This window comes from Narcine bancroftii, chromosome 3 (assembly GCF_036971445.1).
Source record: "Narcine bancroftii isolate sNarBan1 chromosome 3, sNarBan1.hap1, whole genome shotgun sequence".
Taxonomy (NCBI): Eukaryota; Metazoa; Chordata; class Chondrichthyes; order Torpediniformes; family Narcinidae; genus Narcine; species Narcine bancroftii.
The window spans coordinates 185,275,125-185,300,230 of record NC_091471.1 but is presented as its reverse complement, the minus strand read 5'-3'; the positions used below and the strand labels follow the sequence as shown (position 1 = coordinate 185,300,230).

Genomic DNA, 25,106 nt, shown 5'->3' with positions numbered 1-25,106 from the left:
CCAGTGTGACATAGAAGAGGGTCAAATTTTGGTTTATGATGTCCATAAAGAGGTTTCTTTATACCTTGCTATATTTGAACAATCTGAACCCAGTTTCCAACAGATTCAGGCATATAGCATAAATATACTTACTGGTGGTTCTTCTAGAAATGAGCTACTTCCTCACTTGGAAAATAATTAATGTGATTAAACTTGAACACATTGTTAAAAGGAGCAGGTGCTTTGGGACTGCACTACTTTTCACAATTGGACGGATCCTAATTTTGTATCTAAATATGTGCAGACTAATTGACCAAAATCACTCAACAATTCTGTTACATTTTAAAAATAGAAAATGCTGGAAAAACTCTGCAGGTCAAGTAGCATCGGTGGAAAGAATTGAAGACCCTAGCAGAAGGGAGAAAGAGAAAACCAGTTGGTCTAGGTAGTAGTGAGTACAAGGAAGTTCCTAGGATAAGGCGAAATAATGCAGCTATTGAATGTTAAGCTTCTTTCTCTGTGAAATTTGTTGGTAATGTTATGAAGTCTACGTATTGTTTAGCTGACTGGAATGTGCTCAGCAGGCTAGAATGAAAGGAAAAGGAGGAGGGCAAAAATGGCCATTTCTGATAGAAAGAGAAAGAAACCAAGTGGAGTTCAAAATTATACTCTGCAGCATGACCAGATGAAAGATAAAGTGTTGTTCCTCATAAGAAGTAGCAGACAGGGATGAGGAAGTTAAAAGTGGCAAGCCACCAGAAACACAGTTTCATTGTTATTGGGTTACCAGGTTGGCAAAAAACAAATTCTTGGATCTTTTTATCTGGTAATTCTATTACATACATTCTAGTATGACTGGTTGGCAGTTGGATGCCACTGGCATGAAATATGTATTTTTAAAAATATCCTGCTGTTGATCTTTCATTTCTGTACCATTAGTTATAAAAGATAATTCAGATGTGTAAATCATGTTTGTGAGATGTTATTAGTTTTTCAATTTGTAACAAACATTTTGTATTTTAATCAATTTGCATTAGTTGATTGGAGAGCGCTTACAGAAGTTGCTTCAAGCATAAATAAAATAAAAAGGTCAGAAAATAAACCCAGAAATATGATTGCAGAAAGTAATTATTTTGTATGCCAGTGCATTTTTGCATATTATCCATTTCTCTTTTTAAATATTCTTTCTGAAGTTCTTTTAATATGATTGACTTGACCTTAGCTGTCATTAACATAATGTATTTCCAAGCACATCTGAACAAGTTCCAGCTATTCCTATTTATGCCTATTTATAGACCCTCCTGCTCTTCCCTTGATTATATGGTGGAAATTCAGCTTTTTGTGGGTATGCGGAGGAATGTGTTCCCTATTCCTCTGAAGTTGCTTCTTTGAAATTTAGAAGGCTAATCTTGCTGTTCAGACTGTTGGAGCTTATCGGCTACAGACCAAGGTGCAAAGTAAAGGGGCAATGTAGAGAAGTTGGAACAAAGTCTCTATCCTTAAAATTCTTTGGAAAATCTGTTCCCTGAATCAACTCTCATTGTGACATTCAGAGTCATGTAAAAAATTATTATTAAAACAAATATAACTCTTAAGCCTTTTAAATAAAAGTGAAGCAAAATGCACAATTAAAAAAATATTATTTCTCACACTCCGATAATTGCCAATCAAATTAATAGGCTTGAAGATGTACCCAGCATAAATGCTGATGGCTATCATCAAACTCCTGTTCAGCAGGAGAATCCAGTTGTAGGGCTGAGCTGAGAAAGTATCAGTGAAACTTGGTCAGTAAGTTTGGGACCTCTGTTTGCATGGGTGTCTTAAAACATAAATACAGTTTCACTGAGAAACACCAATGCTTTTGTTCAGAATTGTCATCAAAATTTGGTAAAATCCAGGCCCGTCAATCCCTTGCCAAACTTGCAGTTTTGTGTACTGAATACCCCTTTGTTCTGCTTCAGTGAAAATAGTCCTAATTCTTTACAATTTTATTTGCAGCATGGTAGAAACTGATTCTGTCCATTTAAACCAGTGCCGCCAAATTTTACCCTAATTAACCAGCTTACCGCCCTGCAGTCTCAGGGCTACAGCTGGAAGATGTACATTTCGGGCCATCCAAAGCCACACTTCTCTGTGACGTGTCCACTGACTGACCTAGGCCCATCATTCCTGCCACATGGAGGTGACATGACTTCGGTGCGCTACATGGGTTGCCCACCCTTTGCTCTGGGCAACAACTCACTGGTCGCAGACAGATTCATGTGGCATAGCCTTGATAAACAGGTCGGCCACTGGGCCAGAATTTGTCTGCTCTGTCAGACATCTAAGGTGCAGAGGCACATGAAAGACCCTTTTCAGTCCTTTCTACCGACACAAAGATGATTTGACCATGTCCATGGGGACATCATCGGGCCACTGCAAGTTTCTAGAGGCATCATGTACTTATTCACGTTGGTGGATAGGTTCACTTGATGGCCGGAAGCTGTCCCTCTTTCAGACACTTCCATGACATCCCGTGCCAGGGTCCTCATTACCAACTGGATAGCCTGTTTCGGCCTTCATTCCAATATCTTGTCAGATGGGGGGGCCCATTTCACGTGTGGTTTATTGGCAGTACTAGCACAGCTCCTAGGGACCCAGTTACATCACACCATAGCCTACCACCCACAGTCTAACGGCCTGGTGGAAAGGTTTCATCGGCATTTGAAGACGACCCTCATGGCATGGCTCCGAGACCTGGATTGGGTGGACAAGCTGCCTTGGGTGCTCCTTGGCATCTGCATAGCACCGGAGGAGGATTTGGCTGTGTCCTCACTGAACTTGCCTATGGGGCCCCACTAACCATCCCAGGAGAGTCTGTGCCATTGGTTTGCAGCCAGGAGGAAACACCCATGCCACTGCTAATGTGACTTCGTGAAAAGGTGGGCACCTTGGCCCCCATACCAACCTCAGCTCCATGCAGCTCCATCCTGCATCCTGAAGGATCTTGAAGACTGCAAATATGTCTTCATAAGGAGAGGCACCCACCAGATGCTGTTTCATCACCCATATGAGGGTCCATACAAGGTGTTACAACACAACGGGACTACATGCCTTTTGGACATTGGGGGTAGGTAGGAAACGTTCACTATCGACTGCCTCAAAATGGCACACCTTCTCCTCGACCAGCCAGTAACTGTTCCAACCTTGCGGCAGAGAGATTGGCCTTCCAAACATATGAATTGTGGACTCAGCATCTCTGAACACTGGTTCTGGTTGGTGGGAGGGGGTCATGTAGTGATCTGCACTGATCCACAAGTGAACCGGGTCACGGAGGAGCAGGCTCGCACTGGGCTGACATCACAATGGTCCCAGTGGGAAGGGTCAAAAAGGATCATGGAAATGGTGCTGATAAGCTCTTGGAGAGTTCCAGTAAAATCAGTTGGTTGGTTGAACTCACTCACAGCTTCTGTGTGGTTTTCTCTTTTGTTTGCTGCACAGTGCACCAACCACAATTGAATATTTAAAAGGCCATGAAATGCAAATAGAGGGCAGCTGAGATACTGCTTAAATGTATAGGAATAAAAGAAAAATATTGCAATAGTTTTGCTTTCCACGTCGGGGGGAGAAATGTAAGATTTCTTCATGGTCAATGTAGTGGTTAGAGCAACACTTGCAGCGCCATCAGCTGGCATTCAAATCTGCTGTTGTCTGTAAGGAGTTTGTACGTTCTCTTTGTGTCTGCATGGATTTCCTCTGGGTGCTCCATTCCTCCGCCGTTCAAAATGTACCAGGGTTGTATGTCATTTGAGTATAATTGGGCAGCATGGGCTCGTGAACCAAAACCGTTTGTTACAGTGCTGTATGTCTTCAATTAAAATTAGTCCTGCATAGCAGACTAAAGAGATTTGTTTGTGGTTTAAAGGCATTTTTGGATTCTGGTATTTAGGTACAAGAGGAAGGATCCAATGAATGGGTAATTACTAGGAATACAACTGTAGCACAGGAAAGAGGTGGCTAGAAGTATTGCAAAGTGATTTTAAAATGGACTACAAAAAATTCAGATTTGAGGAATTGAAGGATGAGATGGGTTGATTTTTTAAAATAAAATAAAGCATTGAGATAGTGGTGTATACAGCTAGGAAATGAACAGTAGAATTTTTGATGAGCTGTAATTCGTCGAATATGGTGAATGGAAAATTAGATCAATTTTCTCTATGGCAAAAAATAATCATGATCTGTACAAAGCTAGAGATGGAGCTTAGAGGTTGTGGTGATGAAAAGAATATCAGATTGGAAACTGATTCAGCAGAATATTTTGATCCACTTTGACACTGGCTGGGGAGAAAGGTGGGATCATTGGTAAAATGGTGGCCTATTATAATGTGGTTGGGAGTCAGGTAGGTGATGGTTTTGGTCTTAAATTTTAGCTAGGTGTAAGTCTAATTCCATTTTGTTTGTATTGTAATTTGAACCATTTTTCCACTAATCTACATCCAATTGGACAATTCATTTATAACAAATTTCAGTAGTTGCTTTCAGTAAGCAAAAAATGCTGGAAACATTATGTCGAAGAGCATATATGCGGAGAGAAATAAAATTAATGTTTCAGATTGGTGACCTTTCATCTGGAAGAACTTGTACATTATCCAGTTGATCATGTCCTCATTCCAAATCACTTCCCTGAGAGTAATTGAAAGGATACATCTCTGGGCTTGCAGTGTAAGAAACAATTAAGTCAATAGAAAAATAATTTTATTAACAATAAATAATTCCTTAATTTATAAACTGAAGTGTTATTGGATTGTGGTAAATTTTGACCAGGATTTTACTGCACTTCATGTGAATCAGGTTATTCAATTCACTAAGAAACTGAAATAAGATTGTTAAACTGAAAGAAGAAATATGAACTTTACAAAATAAGTAATTGTTGTTTGATTATACTTAACAGTTTGGCTGGACGCATGTAACACTACTAATTATTGTTACTCAGTCTCATCTGGTGATCCAGAACTTATTTGAAGGGATGATCTGGTAAGTGAAATGTGTTCATTTTGTTCATATTTAAGCTTTCCTGAATAAATCTTGATTTTCTGTTTTAAATTCTCCTCTTTCTTTCTCTGCATATATTTTTCCCCCCAAAACCCCATAATTAATTGAATTTGCCTGATCTTATGGTAGGTAAGATCATCTATTTTGTCTTTTCCAAATATTTTATAAAACAATTGATTGGTTTTGGAAATGCATTGTTAGCCATGTAATTAGAAGTACCTAGATAATGCACATTTCTCTTGTGCCCGAGAGTTGTAAACCCAATTGTGCATTATTTGAAATGGTTGATTAATTCCAAATTTTGTAGATTTCAAGTAGCTTTGGATTCAGTGATCGAATCAATTTTCTTCCCTATTTTCAGGTTTATTGTACCAATTTCAATTGTAATTTGCAATGATATAATGGCGTACCTATTTGGTTTCTTCTTTGGGAGAACTCCATTAATTAAGGTAAGATCCTTAGGAAAACTATCCAACTTAAACATAGTTTTATGAATAGGCTCTAGATGGATCATTACAAGATGCTGGAGAATAGGAAGATATTATTTTAGTCTAACATGGAATTAGGCATATTCATTGGACTAAAATAATATCTCCTTATACTCCAATGTCTCTTACTGATCCATCTATAGCTTCTCTGTTTTTCTCTTATGTAGTTCCTTGGTCAGAACATCCAAATTATAGTTTCATATTCTTCCTGCATACTGATAAGTACATGTCACGTCTGCTCCACTGGGTCCAAATTTTCAAAGTGCTTGTCTAAAATCAAGTATTGTTTGAGCATGAGTATCCTCCAGGTAGATATTGGCAAGTCCAAAAATATCAGGGTCAATCTACTGCCTAGTTTTGCAAGGTTCTGTTGGGGGCAGGGGGCAGAAGATAACCAGGTTATTCATATGTGAAGCCCTTCAGACAACAGAACATTGGCCCAAGGACAGCTGTAATGGTAGTAGTTAACTCTTCATAGAGTTCAGCAGTGCTTTAGACTTCCTAGCTGCCAAATTACAAAATCTAAATGCATGCCAGATTAACAGAGGGGTGTATTGAAATTGAGGAGAAAAATTTGATGTTTGAAGAATGGCAAATAGAATTGTTTTAAATATTTAACGTGTTTTTAAGAGTGTAGAGAACACTAAAGCACAGTACAGGCCCTTCGACCCTCTATGTTGTGGTCCTATTTATTCCGACCTAAAAAAAACCTAAACCCTTTTCTTTCATCCATGTGCCGGTAAGAATCTCTTAAATGCCCCTAATGTTTCAGCCTCCACTACCAACCTTACCAGGGTAAGGCATTCAAGGCACCCACAATTCTGTGTTTTTTTTAAACGAAAAAACTCCTCGCCTCCCCCCCCGGATTTCTCTCCTAAACCATCCTCCCTTCAATTTATACTGATGACATCTGGTGTTTGCTACTCCTGCCCTGGGTAAAAGGCACTGGATGTCTACCTTATCTATGCCTCTTAGAATCTTGTAGACCTCTATTAAGTCTCCTCTCATCCTCCTTCACTCCAAAGAGAAAAGTTCCAGCACTACTAACCTTGCCTCATAAGAGTTATTTTCCAGTTCAGGAAACTTCATGGTAAATCTCCTGAGCATCCTCTCCATAGCTTCCACATCCTTCCTTTAATAAGGTGACCAGAACTGAACACAATAAATGTGGTTTCATCTGAGATTTGCAGAGTTGCAACAGGTCCTCTTGACTTTTGAACTCAATCCCCTGACTAAAGAAGCCCAGCATCCCACAGGTTTCTTAACTATCCTATCAACTATATTTTTTTAATCAGCATTTTTTTTGCCCATCTCTATTTTGAAGGATGTGATGAGCCATCTTTTTGAATTACTGCAGTCTTTCCAATGAAGGTAATCCTACAATGCTGTTGGAATTTACTCTAAAACAGCACTGATATATTTCCAAGTTGAGATGGTATGTGACTTGGATGAAAAGCTGCAGAGTTTTGTTTGTGCCTTCTGTTCTTATTCGTGGTAATAGAAGCCACTTGTTTGCAAAATGTTATTGAGTAGTATGAATAATTAATTTCTGTGCTTTTTGTAAATGGTGTAACCTGTATGATTGTGGTGGCCGGAATGAATGTTTGTGCTAGCTGGGGTCTCAAGTACATGGACTATTTTGTGTTGGATAAAATCAAATATAAACTTTAAATTTATAATTTAATTTTTTAAACATTTTATATTTAGACGAACAGCATGGTAACAGGCCCTTCCAGCCCATGAGCCAGTGCCGCTAAAATACCCCAATTAATCTCCAACTCCTGTTGGTTGATTGTACTTCTTTTGAAACTTCTTGTGTTGATGGAGCTATACTCATCCAAGAAAATGCTGCACATTCACTTGCGTTCCTAAATTAAGCATTATAAAAATTGGAAAGGCTTTGAAGTGTCAAAGATGTCGCTTATGGCGAATACTCATCCTCTAATCTGTTCATTCCTGAAAACTAATAACCCAATGTCTCATGGTTTTTAGAATTCCAATGGTTCACCATTTGGTTTACCGGTGCCCTGTACCTCCACAGCTCCCTCCCTTACATGTTCCCTTTAAACTCATCCACTTCACGGGAGAGTTTATTACAGTCATTCTCATTCTTTTTTATTTGGCTATGGGGCCCCCAAGGACTCTGCTCAAAGTTTATGGGTCCCCTTCTCTGTGAACCAGTCAGGTTTTGGCTTCTTCCATATTTCTCCCCAAATGACAGCATAAAAAAATATTTTAGTTATGTGAGATGAAAAGAAAACAAGGCTTTCACTTAAATGTACTGTTGCCCCCATGAAGATAATGGGAACTGGAGGTATCAAAATGTTGGTACTATACTCTGAGGGAATTAAGTTTCAGGAGTATCTGCAGTTGATTGCGCAGAATGCAATAATCTCATTAATATGGGAACTGTTTAAAAACAGTTAAAGCTTTTGTACTAGTTCTATGATTTAATGTTGAATAAATTTAATGTTTCTTTCAAAATAGTTCGGAATTTGAAAATCCATTCACAAATACAGATTTATCAAAAAAATTGAATATTTTATTTAAAACAAACAAATATGATAAATATAACAATTAGAATCAAATCAGAATATTACAGTGTTTACAAATATATGTTGATGGTATAGAAAAGGAAAAGAAGGAAAAACGACTACTAAAGAAACTACTAAAGCTAAAAAAAAAACCCTTAAACCAACTAAACCCTCCCCCCACCAACCTAATCTAATCCCAATAATGAAAATCTAAATATAAAATACAGAATAACATAGCTGTATATTAATTTGGATTGTTTCATATGACGCTCAAAGATCCAAAAAGAAAATTTTTCCAAAAATTATTACTCATTAAGGGAAAACCGCTGGTTTGAAGAATTCAAAACAGAAAAAAATTATAATTTTAATCTCATTATTCTAGCATATGGGCTCCAAACTTGTAAAAATACAGAATATTTACCCCTTAAATTATATGCAATTTTGTCTAAAGGGATACAACTTTGTATTTCTGTATGCCATCTTTCTAATGCCAATGAAACATTTGATTTCCAAGTAACAGCAAGACATTTCCTTGCTATCACCAAAACTGACTTAATAAATTTCAATTGAACATCTGACAAAGATAATTTAGGAGTTATATTCTCAAAATTTCCCAACAATAATAATTCAGGATTTAATTGTAAAAGCTTACTAACAAAAATTCCAAAAGTTTTAACCTTTGAACAAGACCATGTAGAATGAACAAAAGTTCCAACTTCTTTTCCACATCTAAAACATTGATCTGATATATCTGACCTCCATCTATTCAATTTATGAAGTGTAATATATAATTGATTTAAAAAATTATAATGGAGTAATCTATACCTTACGTTAATAGTATTAGACATAACTTTACATAAATCTTCCCAAACCTGCTGATCTATTATATTTAAATCTTGTTCCCATATTTCATTTGAATTAAGCAAACCTACATTAGGTATTTGTTCTTGTAACAACATATATGCTATTGAAATGAATTTTTTAGTCATTCCATCAACAATAATTTGTTCTAAATCTGTAAGATTTTAAAAAAACATATTAGATCCTAATAATTTCTCTCTTAAATAGGTTCTTAATTGAAAATAACAAAATAGGTGTTACAAGGAATATTGTATTTAATTTTAATTGATCAAATGACATCAATCTATCCTTATCATAACAATCTTCCAATTTAGAAATTCTTTTATTATTCCAGATATTTAAAAAAATGATCTTTTGAAAAAATTAAAAGGGGATTAATTAATGGTGTTTTTAATGATAAAAGGTTTCCATCAATTTTTAATTTAACTTTCTTTTGAATATTAAGCAGATGTTTCAATATTGGAGCATCCTTATCCATTGTTATTAATTTTGGTTCCCATTTAGGTAATTATAAATGCAGATTGATATGCTACACAACATTGGAGTCATAGGAGATTATTATACATTGTAGTTTTATGCACTATTCTAATTTTCATTTGTGCTTGATAAGCATTCATAAACCAGGAGAACAAGGGATTGGAGACTGAGCAGGTTAAATGGAAACATGTCTGTAATGTAGCCACTTTGTAGTAACGTATTTGTAGCTGATGGTCTAACATGCTTAATTTGTATTGCTTTACAGTTGTCTCCAAAGAAAACTTGGGAAGGTTTCATTGGTGGTTTCTTTGCAACTGTTGTGTTTGGATTTCTGGTAGGTTGACTTATGTTATTTTTTTAATATTATAAATATATTTATATTTTTATATAAACGCACGCACGCACGCACGCACGCACGCACACACACACACACACGCACGCACAATACACACAATTTATAGCAGACTTAGTCTCTCCCATGACCACTAACGTTTCCTTTCTCAGTCTAAAAAGTTTAATTAATTATTTGAAGGACCAGCATTCTATCATGTGCTGAATACCAGTGAGTTACATTTGAGAATATTTTTTGATGTCAATTATTGGAAATATCTGAGTAACTGCAACCAAAGGATGATCAGAAATTTGAAAATAATTAATCGCTCACCAAATTGGTTTCACGAAGAAGGAAGTTATCTGATATATTTTAACTCTGATTCCTTTGATTTTGATGCGGTTATCATAATTGATTATGCTTTCTTGTGTAGTTTCTCTCCACTTTTTGAGACTCTCTAACTTTTCAAGTCCACCAGATTATTTTGTAGATAATTCGATTGCTCTAAATGATTTTTTAAATCAATTATAAAAAGAAAACTTTCTTTTAAAAATGCATATAATGTTTGAATATGGACAGATTTGTTATAAGGCAATTTTATGCACTTCTTAAAGGATTTATTATTCTTGAGTTCCTATTTATTTTTTAGTTTGCCTATGCATTGTCGAACTACAATTACTTTGTATGTCCAGTGGATTACAACAGTGAAACCAATAGCTTCATTGTTGACTGTGAGCCTTCGCTCCTGTTCCACCTGCAGGAATATACACTTCCATCTTTGCTGCAATCTATCCTAGGATGGGTAAGTTACATTTTTCTTGTACATTACAACTTTTTTCAAGCAACAACTTAAATGTATTCCAGGCTCTTTATAAAAAAATTGCAGACCATTTTGTAATGAGATATAAATATAATGCCTTTTAAAAGAACTGATGGTAACAAACATGCAACATTCAAATTGAGGTGAGCAAAGCAGAGTCCAAGTCAAAACAAATCAGATGTAAACAATTGGATACAGATTATGGTAAATAAGTACTAAGCAATAGTTAAGATTAAAATGTCAAAAATGTATCCTCGCCATGGATTTACAATTTTGATGAAATGGAGCCCTGAAACATGAAACACTTAACAGAGGCTGGTAAAGGATTATTTGTTCTATTGTCAGAAGAAATTTTGACTTTATCTGAATTTGATCTGAATTTTAAATTTAATAATAAAAGTAATGCATTATTTGCATAACTGATTTTTTTCCAAAACTATATGTATGAATGGAATGAATATCCTGTTCATATTATATACTGATTATATATTGTATAGTTCTATTCTTGCAAACTGCCAGAAATGCAAAACTGACAAAATTGACATTTTTATATAACTTAATTAATATGGCACAATCAAACCTGAATCTCACTGCTTGGTTACTTTAAATGGAGGCTGATAATTTCACATTTGTTTTTCAATTTGTTCTTTTTCTATTCCATGCAGAAAACAGTGCACTTATTCCCATTCCAGATACACAGCATTGCTCTTTCTACGTTTGCATCCTTAATTGGGCCTTTTGGAGGCTTTTTTGCCAGTGGATTTAAAAGAGCTTTCAAAATTAAAGTAAGTATCAGAACTAGTAACTTAGAGCTCAAGAATAATGTACATTTTACAACTAATATTTTGAGGAATGCAAGTGAAATATCAACTACTCTATTATATATGTTTAGAAGACATACAAGTGATTGTTTTGAAGATTATAATAGTTATGTCTGTACATATTTAGAGAATCTGCAAAGTGTTATTGTCTCAGAGATACTATCTCATTTCATTAGTTCTTCATAAAGCCCTGTGTTGAAGTCAGCAGTGAAACCTTTCCTAGTTTAATCTGTTGGCTGGATGCCTTTATTTCCATGGGGCTTTGAAATATTATTTTAAATAGTTTTGTAATTTAGGCTTGCAGTTTTCAATGATGGTAATATCTTAACATGTATTAAAAAGTACTGCTGTGGTAGAATTAGAGTGTCACTCAAGTGAATGAACACAGTTTAATTTCTGAACAATATTCAAAGTAGCTTTGCAGTTCCTTCTTGCCATAGAGAAAGCTGATAAATATAGAAGAGGAATCAAATTGGTGGGTGAGGGGAAGATAATAGAAAAGTGTTTTTAAAAGTTGGTATGGAATCTCTTCTCTATTCAGTCATTTGCTAGGACTTCTGACAAATACGAAAAGATATTAAAATGAAATGTTACCTTTCTCTTGGTGATGAGTACAACTCTTGCACATCCATCAGGATTTTGCTGACACGATTCCAGGACATGGTGGGATTATGGACCGCTTTGACTGTCAATACCTCATGGCTACCTTTGTCCATGTTTATATCACTAGTTTTATCAGGTAAATCTTTATTTTCACTGTCATGTTGAGTTGACTACAATTGCAAAAGGTGTTGGTTGTATTTTTGAACAAAAATGACTTTGGTACTCAACTTAAATTTAGCCTAGCTTTGTGGTTTTGGCTGAGGAGACCAGGAGCGCTATTTAAAGGGGAGAGATTCCAGCAGGGAAAAAACTGTAAGACTATATTCTAGATCATGCTGCTGAGAATATTTATCATATGTAATGAGTCGGTCTAAATTTTTGTCAGCTTCGTTTTGGGCCAGTAATACTTCTAGCACCCAGTGTATTTTCATTGTTTGAAGGAAAGTGTTGTGGTTGAAAAGCCACTTGGATTCTAGAGGGCTGATATGACAGATACAGTATTGTACTGTATTGTACAAGTACGGTATTGTGGTAAGTGGAAAAATCTCACCCAGCTTCAGTAACATCGTTTTAAGATAGATATAATGGCAGCCATTGTATATGACGATGACCACATTTTAAACAACATCCCATTGCCCGACCATGAGTTGGAGACAGAAGACTAGTTCATCTAATGGTTTTCTCTTTGTTTCATTGATGTAAAAAAAAATTGTCTCAACTGCAATTTGTCAACCTTACATGCCTGGTTTTATAATTGATTAACTACCTGGCTTTTGTATTTATTATCTGTTTTCAAATTAATGTGTATTATTATGTTTTTAAAAATTAAGTGCCTGTTGTCTGCAGCAAGAATTACAGTACATGTGGGCATTGCACAATGCATATGACAATAAATTCATCTTTATTGTTATCTATTACCTCTAATTTGAGACTCTCCTTCTGTGGGGAATTGACTGATTATTAATCAACTATTCCCCTCACGATTTTTATAAACTTATAAAAGATCACACCTTGGCTTCCTGTGCTCCAGGGGAAAATGTCCTGGCATATATAGCGTTTCTTTATAACTGAAGCCCTCCCATCTCAGTAACATAAACATGAATCTTTGTTGCACTTTTTCCAGTTTAATGACATCTTTCCTGTTGCAAAGCAACCAGAAGTGTACGTAGCATACCAAACATGGTCCTTCTTCCTTCACCATCTTCTCTACTTGTGTCACCACTTAAAGGAAACCATGTACCTGTGCCCTCAGTTTCTCTGAGCTGAAATATCCCTAGGCCTGACCATTTACTATATAAGCCCTATTCTGGTTTGACATCAAAATGTAACAACTCACACTTATTCAAAATAAACTCCACCTACTATCCCTTGTCCATTGACTCAGTTGATCAATATCCATCTGTAATCATGTAACCTTTTTCATTGTTCACGATACAGCCAATTTTCCTGTAATTTCCAAACTTATTAACCATGTCATCTACATTCACAATCACACTGTAAATATAAATAAAGAACAGCAGTGGACCCAGTGTTCTTCTCTATGGCACACCGCTCACTACACACAAGCCTCCAGTCTGGAAAAACAACTCTCTTCCACCACCCTTTTTCTCTTCCCATTGAACTAATTTTGTATTCAATAAGCTAGTTTGTTGTGTATCCTGTACAATCTAACCTTTGGGGCCAGCCTACCATGTGGAAACTTATAATGGGCCTTGACAAAACTGATGCAAGCACAGTACAAGGAGAAGATCTTACATTGACTGTTATTAGTTTGGTGTTCCCTGGAAATTACTGTTAGAGTTCCATTATTAGTCTACCCCATGTTCCATCAAAAGGTGAGTTTGCCTACTACTGATTCCACCATGATTAGTTCCATTTGCAGCTATTACTGCATTAGATTAAAGCAAATCTGGATGACAACCAAAGTTTAAACTGAAAGTGCAGGTTATAGTTACAAGTCTTTTTTTAATTGAAATGCTGAACTGTGACTTGGGATTTGTTGGGCATTAAAGGTTGATGAACAATGACAGAACTTTTTTGACACCAACATAATTTTCGTATATCTTATTAACTCCATAGATCTTTGCTGAGTGCAAACTGGCTTCCATGTTGTCTACATTGCAATAGTATGTATTATGTCATGGGTTTTGGAACATTTTAAGATCATGAAAGGACCTTAATGTAAATGTACACGACTGTTTGAAAGTGCTCATTTTCAGAATGGAGGAATATAGTGTTTCCTTACATGAAACTGAACAAAAAAATAATAAAAAGGGTCTTGATTATAGAAGTTGGTATAGGGGTCAATTTTCCTACGGTCTCTCTTAGCCTGCTCAACAGTTCCTTAGGATCATCGCTGGAGTTGGAATGGTAGGGGACAAACTTCTCTGGGACCAACAACAGTGCATCGTACACGAGCTCAGCAGATGAAGCTTGGAGGTTCTCCTCTGGAGTTGTTCTACATCCCATTAATACCCAGGGCAGCTCATCAATTGGGCCCTCTAACCGAGCCATCAAGGGTGACTTGAGATGCAGATTAAATCTTTCCACCATTCCATTGCCTGGAGACGATAGGCATTTGTATGATGAATTGTTGTACCAATGAAATGAGACAAGGCAGTCCACAGCGATGAAGTAAATTGTGATTTTCTATCCGAAATAATGTGCCGGTAAACCAAAACGAGACACCCAGGAATGCCTGAGCACAAATGTCTGTAGTAGCATCGACCATAGACACCTGTCTATTACTGTAAAAAGATAACGGTATCTTCTTGAAACAGGAAGCAAACCAACAATGTCCACATAGTCATGAGCGAAACGCCGAGTAACTGCCGGGAAAGACTGCAATGGTGCCTTAGAACGCCACGGAAACTTTGCTTTTTGGCAGGCAATGCAAGACGTCGCCATTTGTATAATGTCTTTTTTAAGTCCGTGCACCACAAACCTGTTGGAAACCATATGAATGGTCGATCTAATCGATGGATGTGAGAGACCGTGCACAGAGTTGAATACTTGTCGTTTCCTTGGCACCGGAACTACTGGGTGTGGGTGTCCTGTTGATATATCACAGAAGAGTAGTTTTCCATTAACTCCAAACTGGACATCTTTCAATTGCAGGTTCATGATTGCATTCGTCTCATGGTCATGTTCTTGGGCTGCAGCCAAAGCTGTGTAGTCAATACCCTGATCTACAGACAAAACATTGATGGGGGCAGAGTGGGAAAGGTACTACATTGTCTTTTCCAGAAATGTGTACTATTTTTGTGGAAAATTCTGAAATGAATGATAATTGCCATTGTTGTTATTATGACCAGGGCTCTGCCTCCTTGGAAAATGCAAATGTTAAGGGCTTGTGGTCAGCGTACACAGTAAAATCTTTGCCCTCCAAAAAATAATGGAAGTGTTGAATAGATAAGTGAATGACCAAAAGCTCCTTATCAAAAGCACTGTATTTCTTCTCTGCTTCACAAAGATGGCGGCTAAAGAATGCTAATGGTTTCCATTGACATATTGATGAAGTGCACCTCCTCTGGCCATACTGGAAGCGTCTGTAGAAAGGGCGGTGGCTACATTTAAAACTGGATAGCTGAACATAGTGGCCTGAGTCAGCAAATCTTTCATCTTCAAGAAGGCATTGTTTCCCTCTTCAGTCCAATGGATAGTTCTGGTGTTTACAGACAGTAAATCGAAAAGAGGCTTCATGATATGAGCTGCTCCCAGAAGAAATCAATGGTAAAAATGTAACATTCCCAAGAATTGCTGCAGGCTTTTAACCATATCAGGTCTTGAGTATTTGGTGATAACCTCAACTTTGGATGGCAGCGGAGTCGCGCCTTCCTGAGTAATCTTACGCCCCAAGAAATCAGTCGTTTCTTGTCCAAAAATGAATTTATCTGGATTGATGGTCAGTCCAAAATTTTGAAGATGAATAAAAAGTATACAAAGGTGTTCCAAAGCTAAACAAAGCTTCTCTGGAGGCAAGCGACGAGCTTTAGCATGGACAGGAGAGTACAAATGCGATGAGTATCACCGTGCTTTGCAGTGGAGGCAGAAAATTGTTAATCTCAGGGAAATCTTCCAACAGCTTGGAGGTGCAGAGCAGGGATATAGGTGTCTGCCAGAGGAATAGTCTGAAAGGTAGTTCCATCTATTAGCTGACACCCTTTTAAATCAATGAGGAGTGAAGCAAAGATCAGGATATTGCTGCTATAATAAATGGCCAAGTGTGGAGATTATTCTTGAACTTGACCTTAATCTTCCTGGTGCCAAAGGTCGGAATGTTTGAACTGTTAACTGCTCGTAGTTGCAGGTCAGGGTAGAATGGTGTGTGTCAAAACTGATGGGGGGAAATGCACTAACTTCTGAACCTGTGCCTACCAGAAATTTTCGGCATTTCCCGCAAGGAAGCAGGGTGGAAGGCACTTGCGGGTATTTACTCCCTAATGCCTGTGATAACAACACCGAGGCAAGGTGTCCACGGGCTGCTTACTTGTCTTGGGGTGTGCCTGCTTGTAGGGAGTGATGTGCTAAGAGCACTAGAGTGTGACACAGGGTTAATATCAGAGGGGATGATTGTGCATTCTTATCTTTCCTTGCTGTTTTTTAGCCAGCCATAGAATATCTGCCTCCACTGCTGTAGTCCTTGGGTCTTCAAATGAATACTTGGATATCAAGAGCCTAATATCATCTGGCATTCGCTCTTAAAAGAGCTACTTGAATAACATATTGGGACTTTCACCAGCTGCCAGGAATAGGATTTCATCCATTAGTTCTGAAGGGGTGCAGCCTCCCAACCCATCGAAATGTAGTAGTTTGGATGCCCTTTCCCTATGGGACATACCAGATACAAATAATAAAAGTTCTTTTAAAGCGTCATACTTGCTGGTATGTGGTGGATCCAGTAGGAAGTCGCCGACCCTCTTGTCAAATTCAACTTTGCAAAGACTAAATTGTGCTTCAGCCTGTTGGAACCACAGTTCAGGCTCAGCTGTCCAGACAGGTCGTAGCTTCACAGCAATGAAGCAATTAAAACGTGTTTGTCCAAAAATACGTTTTTGGACTTGTTGGGGGTCACCAATTGTGGCCACTGGAATCGCAGTGGACACATTGAAATAACCACACAACGCGTTTAAAGAGTGAATCAAACGGATTTACTCTTCATCACCTGCGTAACCTTTCAAAAGCCAGAATCACACACTTGACACATGCTGACACCATCACGCACTGACATCACATAGCCGGTTCGATCCCTTCTGGGAGTTGTAGTGCCACCATAGCGCTGCTACACGATTACACTTTGGCACAGATGTTGAGAAGCAATTATGTTCCCACCAACTTGCAAGTAGCTATTGTATCCTTACCTAATCCATTAACCCTTTATTAAGCATATTCGTGAAACTTATTTTTTCACATTCCCTCCTTTTATTATTTCATGATAACCAATATAATTGTTAGAATATCATTTATTTTCCCTTTATATACCCTACTAATAAAGAAAAAAGCCAATAATACCAAAATTAAACTATACTATATCATGATAATCACTTGTAGCAAGTTAGCTTTAAGATATGAATCAATCAAACAAAAGAATCTCCCTGTTTTTATTTCTCCAGCGTTGTTTTCTAGTAATTCTAAATCGATTCTCACCTTTTATCCTTCTACTTGCAGAAGCGTTTTGTTTCCTTTTTGATATTATCCTGCATCTTCCCCATTTCTTGCAGAAACTCCATCCATCGGTGCTCTGCCATTTTCCCTACTAGTGCTTCCATCCAATCTACTTTGGCCAATTCCTCTCTCATGCCATTGTAATTTCCTTACTCTACTGAAATACTGGCATAGTTTCTCCTTGTTCAACCTCAAATCGAACTCGTATTGTGATCACTGCCCCCAAATAGTTCCTTTACTCTAAGCTCTCTAATCACCAATCCAGTGCAGCTGATTCCCCCTTGTGGGCTCATCAACAAGCTGCTCTAAAAAGCCATCTTGTAGACTTTCTACAAATTCTCTCTCTTGAAATCCAGTCCCAACCTGGTTTTCCATTTCTACTTGCATGGCAAAATCCCCCATGACTACATTACGCTCTAAAGCCTTCTCTATATCTGTTGTTGTAGTTTGTTGTCCACATTCTGGCTACTGCATGAGGTCTATATATCACAGCTAACAACATTTTTGCCCTTGTCATTTCTTAACCCTTAATGATCTATATCTTCTGATTTTGTCACTTCTTTCCAGTGATTTCATGTTCCTTACCAACAGCTATGCTGTCTCCTCTTTTTTCCTGCCTATCCACTTTGTATACTGTGTGTCCCTGAACATTCAGCTACAATGATGTCCATCCTTTCCCCACTACTTTGTGATGGCCACAATATAATATCTGCCAATTTGTAGCTGTACTATAAAGTCATCAAACCATTAACCCTCTTTTTATTACATTTGACGACCAAATTGCTCCCCATGGTTGCAATTTTGCCCTGTCTGCCTGTCTTTCCACACAAACTCCCTATCAGCTGGCCCTGCTTAAGCACCAACCACCTCTTTCTCTGCTTCCTCACCTTGGTTCTCATCCCCCTGCGAATCTAGTTTAAAGCCTCAGAGTCCAGTTGGAGCAGCATTCCCAAGCTACATGTTCTGTATTGTCAAAGGGTATCGCTACCATAGGAACACATTGACTACTATAGGTTGGTATATGGGTACAGGTCTAACAGTGAGATAAACTCATAGTTTTAAAATACATTCAGGATAATTATTGACATTGCCATTTCTGTTTAACTATCTGATTCAAATTCTCTTTCTTCTTCATCAAATTAATCATTACAAGGGTGCCCAAAACAAAGCCCCATTCAAAAAAAACCCCTCAAGTACACCAATTATCCACCACTTTGATCAGGGCTCTGGCTTGTCATCTGATATGTCAGGCTGACTTTCTCCAGGGCCAATCTTTTCCCAATCAATGTCATGTATTTCTCCGAGGTTGTCCTTCAACCTTTACTGCCATGGGTGTAGTGAGTAACACTTGGAAGGGGCCCCCTTCCACCGTGTTGCCAACTTTTTCTGCTCCCAATTTTTTATCAGAATATAATCACCAGATTGGACACCAGGTAATGTTGTTTCCAGTTGGATTTCCTTTCTTTCAGTGTTCAGAACCTGTGAATGTACAGTTTCAAGAATTTAACCAACTTGTTACTTATCCCTTTTGTAGAAAAATGAAAGAGGAACTGAACCCTCTCTGAAGCGGGTTGAGATTTTAAAAATAAAGCAAAAATAAAGCAAAGGTGCAAAAAATGAATTTAAAATTAAATGAAGGTACTCCAAGTCAAACAACTTTGCAGTATAATGGTAAACTGAATGCTATAACAAAAAAATATAGTTTTAATTTGCCTCAGCTTTTCCCCAAGACATGAGGTAGATCAATAATAACAAAACAATACTAGCTACATACTCTAAGCAATTCTATAAAATCAGTCTACATACACTCAAATGGTAGACATTCATGAACTTCCTGGAGGATACAATTACATTGCCAGGATTATTTTGCTGATGGATAATACATTCCTGTACCTTTCTTTGTGCCTATTTTCTGAAATTAGTGTGCCACTCCCACCATTCCCTCCTTAGCCAAACATGTTATTGCATATAGATAATTAAGCAGTACAGGTAAAAAAAATGCATTAGGTACATAAATGGTCCAGCAGGGTTGATTCATAAATCAATTTCTGGATCTCTGGCGCATCCCTACTGTTTCCAAAACTTAAATTCCCCTGAAGTTATACTACATTCCTCTTCCCGCCACCCCCCAATATCAGGCAAGACAGTTCTATTTACAAGCGGTTCATCGCTTTCTGAATAAATGGAGAAGGGACCGTTTATATCAGCAGCTTTTGCAGTGACATCTGCATAAGGTATTCCCAAGGGATACAGGGTCCTCGTATGGGCATAAATATTAAATGACATTCCCTTCCCTATTATGCAGACTTTAATAAGGGTAAATTATTCCGATTGCTGGGACAGACTAGATGGCTGAAGGCAGGTGTCCTTTATTACCTAATCAATATTTTGGACAATGGCATAACCTGAATGGTGTTGATCTTTATCGTCAACAAAGGCTGACCCATCAACAAACCAAGTCGTAGCTCCATTAATGGGGCTGTCTTAAATTTTGTCGTGCCAGAAGCCAAAAGATTTGATGATGCTACAAACAATCATAATCTGGTTTTCCAAGTTCATCTGGAGGCAGTGTTAAAAAGGTTGCCGGGTTAACAGTAATGCAGTTGTGGAAGCTCAGATATGAATTCACTAAGAGAGAAAGTTCATAGTGGCTCAAACGTGCTTGAGTCAGGCCGGTTTGATTAGACTTCGGGAGAGCTGCCACTGAATGCTGGATGTAAACTTGCACTGATTGATGTAAGGTGATATGGAAGGGAATTGAGTTGGTTTGTCCTACCTTATAAGGTGATACTGACCATATTTTCTCTCTTCTCCTGTATTTTGTGGATGATGGTGTTGCAAGGTGCCATGGACTTCTTATGGCATCTATCAATAGCCGCTTTCAGGTGGAATCGCCTGGAGAATGAGGCTCCAGAGCAACTGCGTGTGTCTGCGAAGGGATGTTCAGGTGGCAGCGCTGAAGGCAGTGTTCTGCCACCTGAAACGTCCGCAGTGGGGAGAGGTGCCACGGAGCAAACGCCGGCTCCTGAGTCGGGGCAGGGGCAGCCGTCTGACAGCTTGCCAACCCGCTGCCTGACAGCCCCCCTCCCCGCTGCCTGACAGCCCCCCCTCCCCGCTGCCTGACAGCCCCCCCTCCCCGCTGCCTGACAGCCCCCCTCCCCGCTGCCTGACAGCCCCCCTCCCCGCTGCCTGACAGCCCCCTCCCCGCTGCCTGACAGCCCCCTCCCCGCTGCCTGACAGCCCCCCCCCCCCGCTGCCTGACAGCCCCCCTCCCCGCTGCTTGACAACCCCCCTCCCCGCTGCCTGACAACCCCCCTCCCCGCTGCCTGACAGCCCCCTCCTCTCTGCCTGACAGCCCCCCAGCGTGGGACTATGGGGCTGGAGTGGCCACCCAACCCCTGACGTCCCTTGCCGGCCGCCCCAGCCCTGACGTCTGCCCCACCCCTGACGTCCCGCGTCGGGGAACTGTCAGGCAGCAGGGACTGCCAGGCACCTGAAAGCTGCTAGCTGCTTTGGGTGCTGCTTTTAGGTGCAACGGGGGATTTTCCGAGGTGGAGAATATACCTACAGGAGGAGAGTTAGGTAAGTTGCTCCTCCTGGCTGGGTTCTCCACTTTCAGGTGGCCACCAGACAGGCACATTGTGGTAGAATAGGCGGCTTGACAGCCGGGTGTTCTGGCCACCTGAAAGCGGCTAATACGCCCTGCACCCTCATTGTAACGATAGATTCCTCACTCCTCCTTTGTGTTGTGAGGGGGCAGGGTGGTGAGAACCTTCGGGCCCTTATCAGATCATTGGCGGAAGGGATTATTAGTAGTAAAAGATGCCTGACGGCCTACGCCCCAGCGCCAAAGTCTTTCTCCACCACCCTTAAAACAGATGTCGATGAGGTGGTAGTCCATGAGATCATTAAGTTTATTCTGGATGCCTGGGCAGGGTGTCTAGAATTGGTCTTGTACCTGATGCGAGTAAGAGCACTGAATAGGAACCTGTGTAGGTTGGAAATACAGCCAATTGTCTCTTTTATTGTCATCTCTCCGTGTTCTTCAGAGAAATTCATATTTCACTCTGACTTTCAGTGGTGCCTCAGCTCCCTCCTTATTACTCAGCCAGAAGCCCGTCACCTCTCTTCTAGGTTGTTCTTTGGTATTAAATGACCAGTTTAAATTAGTCTTAAACAATGATGCAGTTTTTTCCGATGAGCATTGCATCAGGTTTGCATTAAATTAAGGTTTTGCCAGCACAGGTCTGGTATGTTACAATAAAGTGGTCCCAAAATTCCTGTGCAGTTCCTTTGGGGAGGGGCTTACATAGGTCGGTTTAAACTATTAGCTAGCGCTGTGAGCATATTTATCTGATCGACTGGCTGGGCTGAGTTCTTCATAAAATAGTGTGGGATCTTGTGGTATTTTCATTGCCCCCTCCATTTTGCACTTTCTCCAGGAATCAAAATTGCATGGCACTGGGAAAGTAAATCCTGGGGTTGAGCCCCATTACATGTTTTGAGTTGATTCCATTGGATTTTTACTTTTGTTGGGAGCATGGTGGACTATTGATAACATTACTTAACTTTCACTTTAATGTCCAATAGCTGTGAAGTCACTGAATGAAATGGCTTTTACATTGAATTGATAGTCATCCTGTGATTATGTGCCTGCCAATTTAATTCTACAAAGCATTAATGTTTCAAACACATTGAATCATGTTCGTTTTAAAAAAAGAGATTCATTCAATTATGAGTGAGGCCAGGTTTCAAATTACTGCTGATGATCCTTCAGTTTTTTTTAACCCCTTCTTCCCCACTCCCTACACAGTTATTGTTACACAAACAAAAGTGCCTAAGGAACCAGAAAAGTGGGAGGTAAACTTCAAGTTTCTTTTTCCAAAATGAGCAGCAGTTCTCCATCAAACTGAGCCTGAAACCTTGTTTAGCTACTCCCCCTCCTTCTACTTCGTAACTAGCGAGACATGGGCTGGTGGCTGTGGCAGAGGGTTGTGGCTGCTGGGGTACATATGGGAGTGGTCTTGCCTTTAAAGAATCTTTTGATTCCTCATTCTCATCATTCTTCAAGGATGGGGCCACAATTCCTGAGATTGGGACCCCGGGGTCTTCTTTTATTACCTTCTGTTTGTTACCCATCTAACGTCTCATTCTCTCCCTGCTTTTCTCCTGATTGACATCCTGTTCACATTCAGCCTGCAGGACCTCCCGGTCTTTGGGTGCACCCTCCTTTGTATATAACACTATCCCTCTATGACTTGCATTTTTCCTCCAGTTTATTTCTTTATAGCATTTTCTATATCCCGTACAGACCATGTTTCTCCTCATTACCCAGCCAATTTGTTAATGCTGCCAACAGCTGTCAAAATTCTTTACCATGTTTCAGATACAAATAACACATCTGATGGACTGGGGTGCCCCATCAATCTTATCCATAATCTCCTGCCTGACTTACAAATTAATCTTTTATCCAGGTCTCTCTGGCCAACCAGTCAAATTAAAATTTAACATCAGGCAATTCTGTATTCGTTTATTCAGATAACCTTAAACTTTATACCATCTATTCCACAGACCTGTATGCTTTGTCTTCTTATCTATCCTGTTTTTTTTCTGGATCTCAGTAGGGAATCAAATCAACCTCCGATGAGAGGGGTGGGAAGCAGATACAATGGATCCTTATCCTCCCTCTGGTATCTCAAACACTGATAGCCTCTTACTCAGTCCAAAGTGAATTTTGTCTCCGTGAGATCCTGTGAACTACACGATTTTAAAGTCAGCCCGTGCTGTAAGAAAGCAAACAGCATAAAACACAGAAAAACCATGTAAGCATACAACAGCTTCTTTATTAACCCTTTGTAACCCTAGCACGAGTGAGGGGATCCAAAAAATACTTCAGTGACTCGTTCTTTTCACTGAATCCCTAACACTCAAGGCATTGGAGTGCTTGTCGTTCATATATGCACAATATGGGCAGAGGTCTGCATGAGATCCTCATAAGTTTCACATAAGCCTTGTACACCTGCAATTTTGTTTACCATTACATGTTACCTTGTAATGTCTAGAATTATCTGGGAAGGTCAGAGTATTCCTATTGCAAGACGTATTGACAGTCTTGTGGATAAGTTACTATCTCATTTTGGCACAGATGTTAAGAAGCAATTATGTTCCTACCAACTTGCAAGTAGCTGTTGTATCCTTACCTAATCCATTAACCCTTTATTAAGCATATTCATAAAACTTATTTTTTCATAGAGAGTTCCTCAGAATTGAGGATGACTTCCTTCTTCTATGATATTTTCTTCAGTGGATGATGAAGTGGAGATCCCTGATATGGCGAATGGGTGGTGTATCATGTAGAGTTCACTTTCTGCTATTTTGGGGAGGGGGAGAGAAGGGCGAGAGCGTTCTGTGTGTACCCGTTGCATACCCTTTAATAGGCTTTTAAATCCAGAGATCAGATCACTACACATAGATGAGGTGTGACTTAGAAAAAGCCATCTACCAGGCAAAGTGGAAATTCTAATGAGATTGGAAACAACGAAGGATGCCTGACTGCTTTGCTGGGTGTAAATGACATAACCTGCTACAAAACCAAATCTGGTGCAGTAGGAGACAGCAAAGCTTCACTCTCATATAAACTTGATGCTTTCTACACCCATTTTGACCACCAGAATGAGGAAGAATCACTGCCAACCCCTATGTTCCCTGATAATTTTCTACTGTCATTATCTAAGGATAATGTGCAGACTGCCTTCAGAGTGAATCCAAGGAAAGCATCTGGTCTGGATGGGATACCAGGCTAAGTTTGAAAACCTGTGCTGATCAACTTGCCAATGTATTCACGGATATCATCAATATCTCACTCCAACAGTTCATGGAGCCCACCTGTTTCAAATAGGCCTCATTTGTATACGTGTCCAAGAAGAATGTGGTTACCTACCTAAATGACCTTTGACATTCATATCCAGAGTGATGAAGTGTTTTGAGAGGCTAGTGTTTAAGCATATCAGTTCTTGTCTGAGCAGCAACATGTATCCATTCCATTTTGCCTACTGCAGCCACAGGTCTACAGGAGATGCCATCTCACCAACTCTACACATTGCCCTGGAACACCTAGGTAGCAAAGGCACATATATCAGAATGTTCTTTATAGATTTCAGCTTGGCATTTAACATCATCCCCTCAAAACTGATCAGAAAACTCCAAGGCCTGGGGCATCAATGAAGCTTAATTCCCCTACTATGTAAAAAGTCTAACTGTACCTTAAATATATTTATTGTGGCTCCCTCCTCTGCTTCCTTGGGCAGAGAATTCCACAGATTTACTACACTCTTAGAAAAGCAGTTCTACTTCATGTCTATCCTATATCTACTCCCCAAACTTTGAAGCTAAGTTTCCTAGTTCTATGTTCATTGCTGTGCGTCTGTCTTGTCAGAGTAGAGTGTGGTGGGGTGAGAGGACCTTCTTTTAGATGCTGATTTTTTTTTTGGTGTGATT

General features: G+C 39.1%; 1 protein-coding gene across 5 annotated transcripts in view; it reads left to right on the top strand.

Annotated features, from left to right (window-relative positions):
• Positions 1–25,106, top strand: part of cds1 (CDP-diacylglycerol synthase (phosphatidate cytidylyltransferase) 1) — a 160,964-nt gene that overhangs the window by 89,827 nt on the left and 46,031 nt on the right. For all 5 annotated transcript variants that reach the window (XR_011353995.1, XM_069926065.1, XM_069926068.1 and 2 more), the window contains exons 7-12: positions 4,910–4,992; positions 5,372–5,459; positions 9,636–9,704; positions 10,351–10,503; positions 11,187–11,306; positions 11,978–12,081. Coding sequence is in view for 4 of the 5 variants with exons in the window: in XM_069926065.1 (XP_069782166.1) it covers positions 4,910–4,992; positions 5,372–5,459; positions 9,636–9,704; positions 10,351–10,503; positions 11,187–11,306; positions 11,978–12,081 (617 nt within the window). In the remaining variant the exon portion in view is untranslated. The remainder of the gene's footprint in view (positions 1–4,909; positions 4,993–5,371; positions 5,460–9,635; positions 9,705–10,350; positions 10,504–11,186; positions 11,307–11,977; positions 12,082–25,106) is intronic.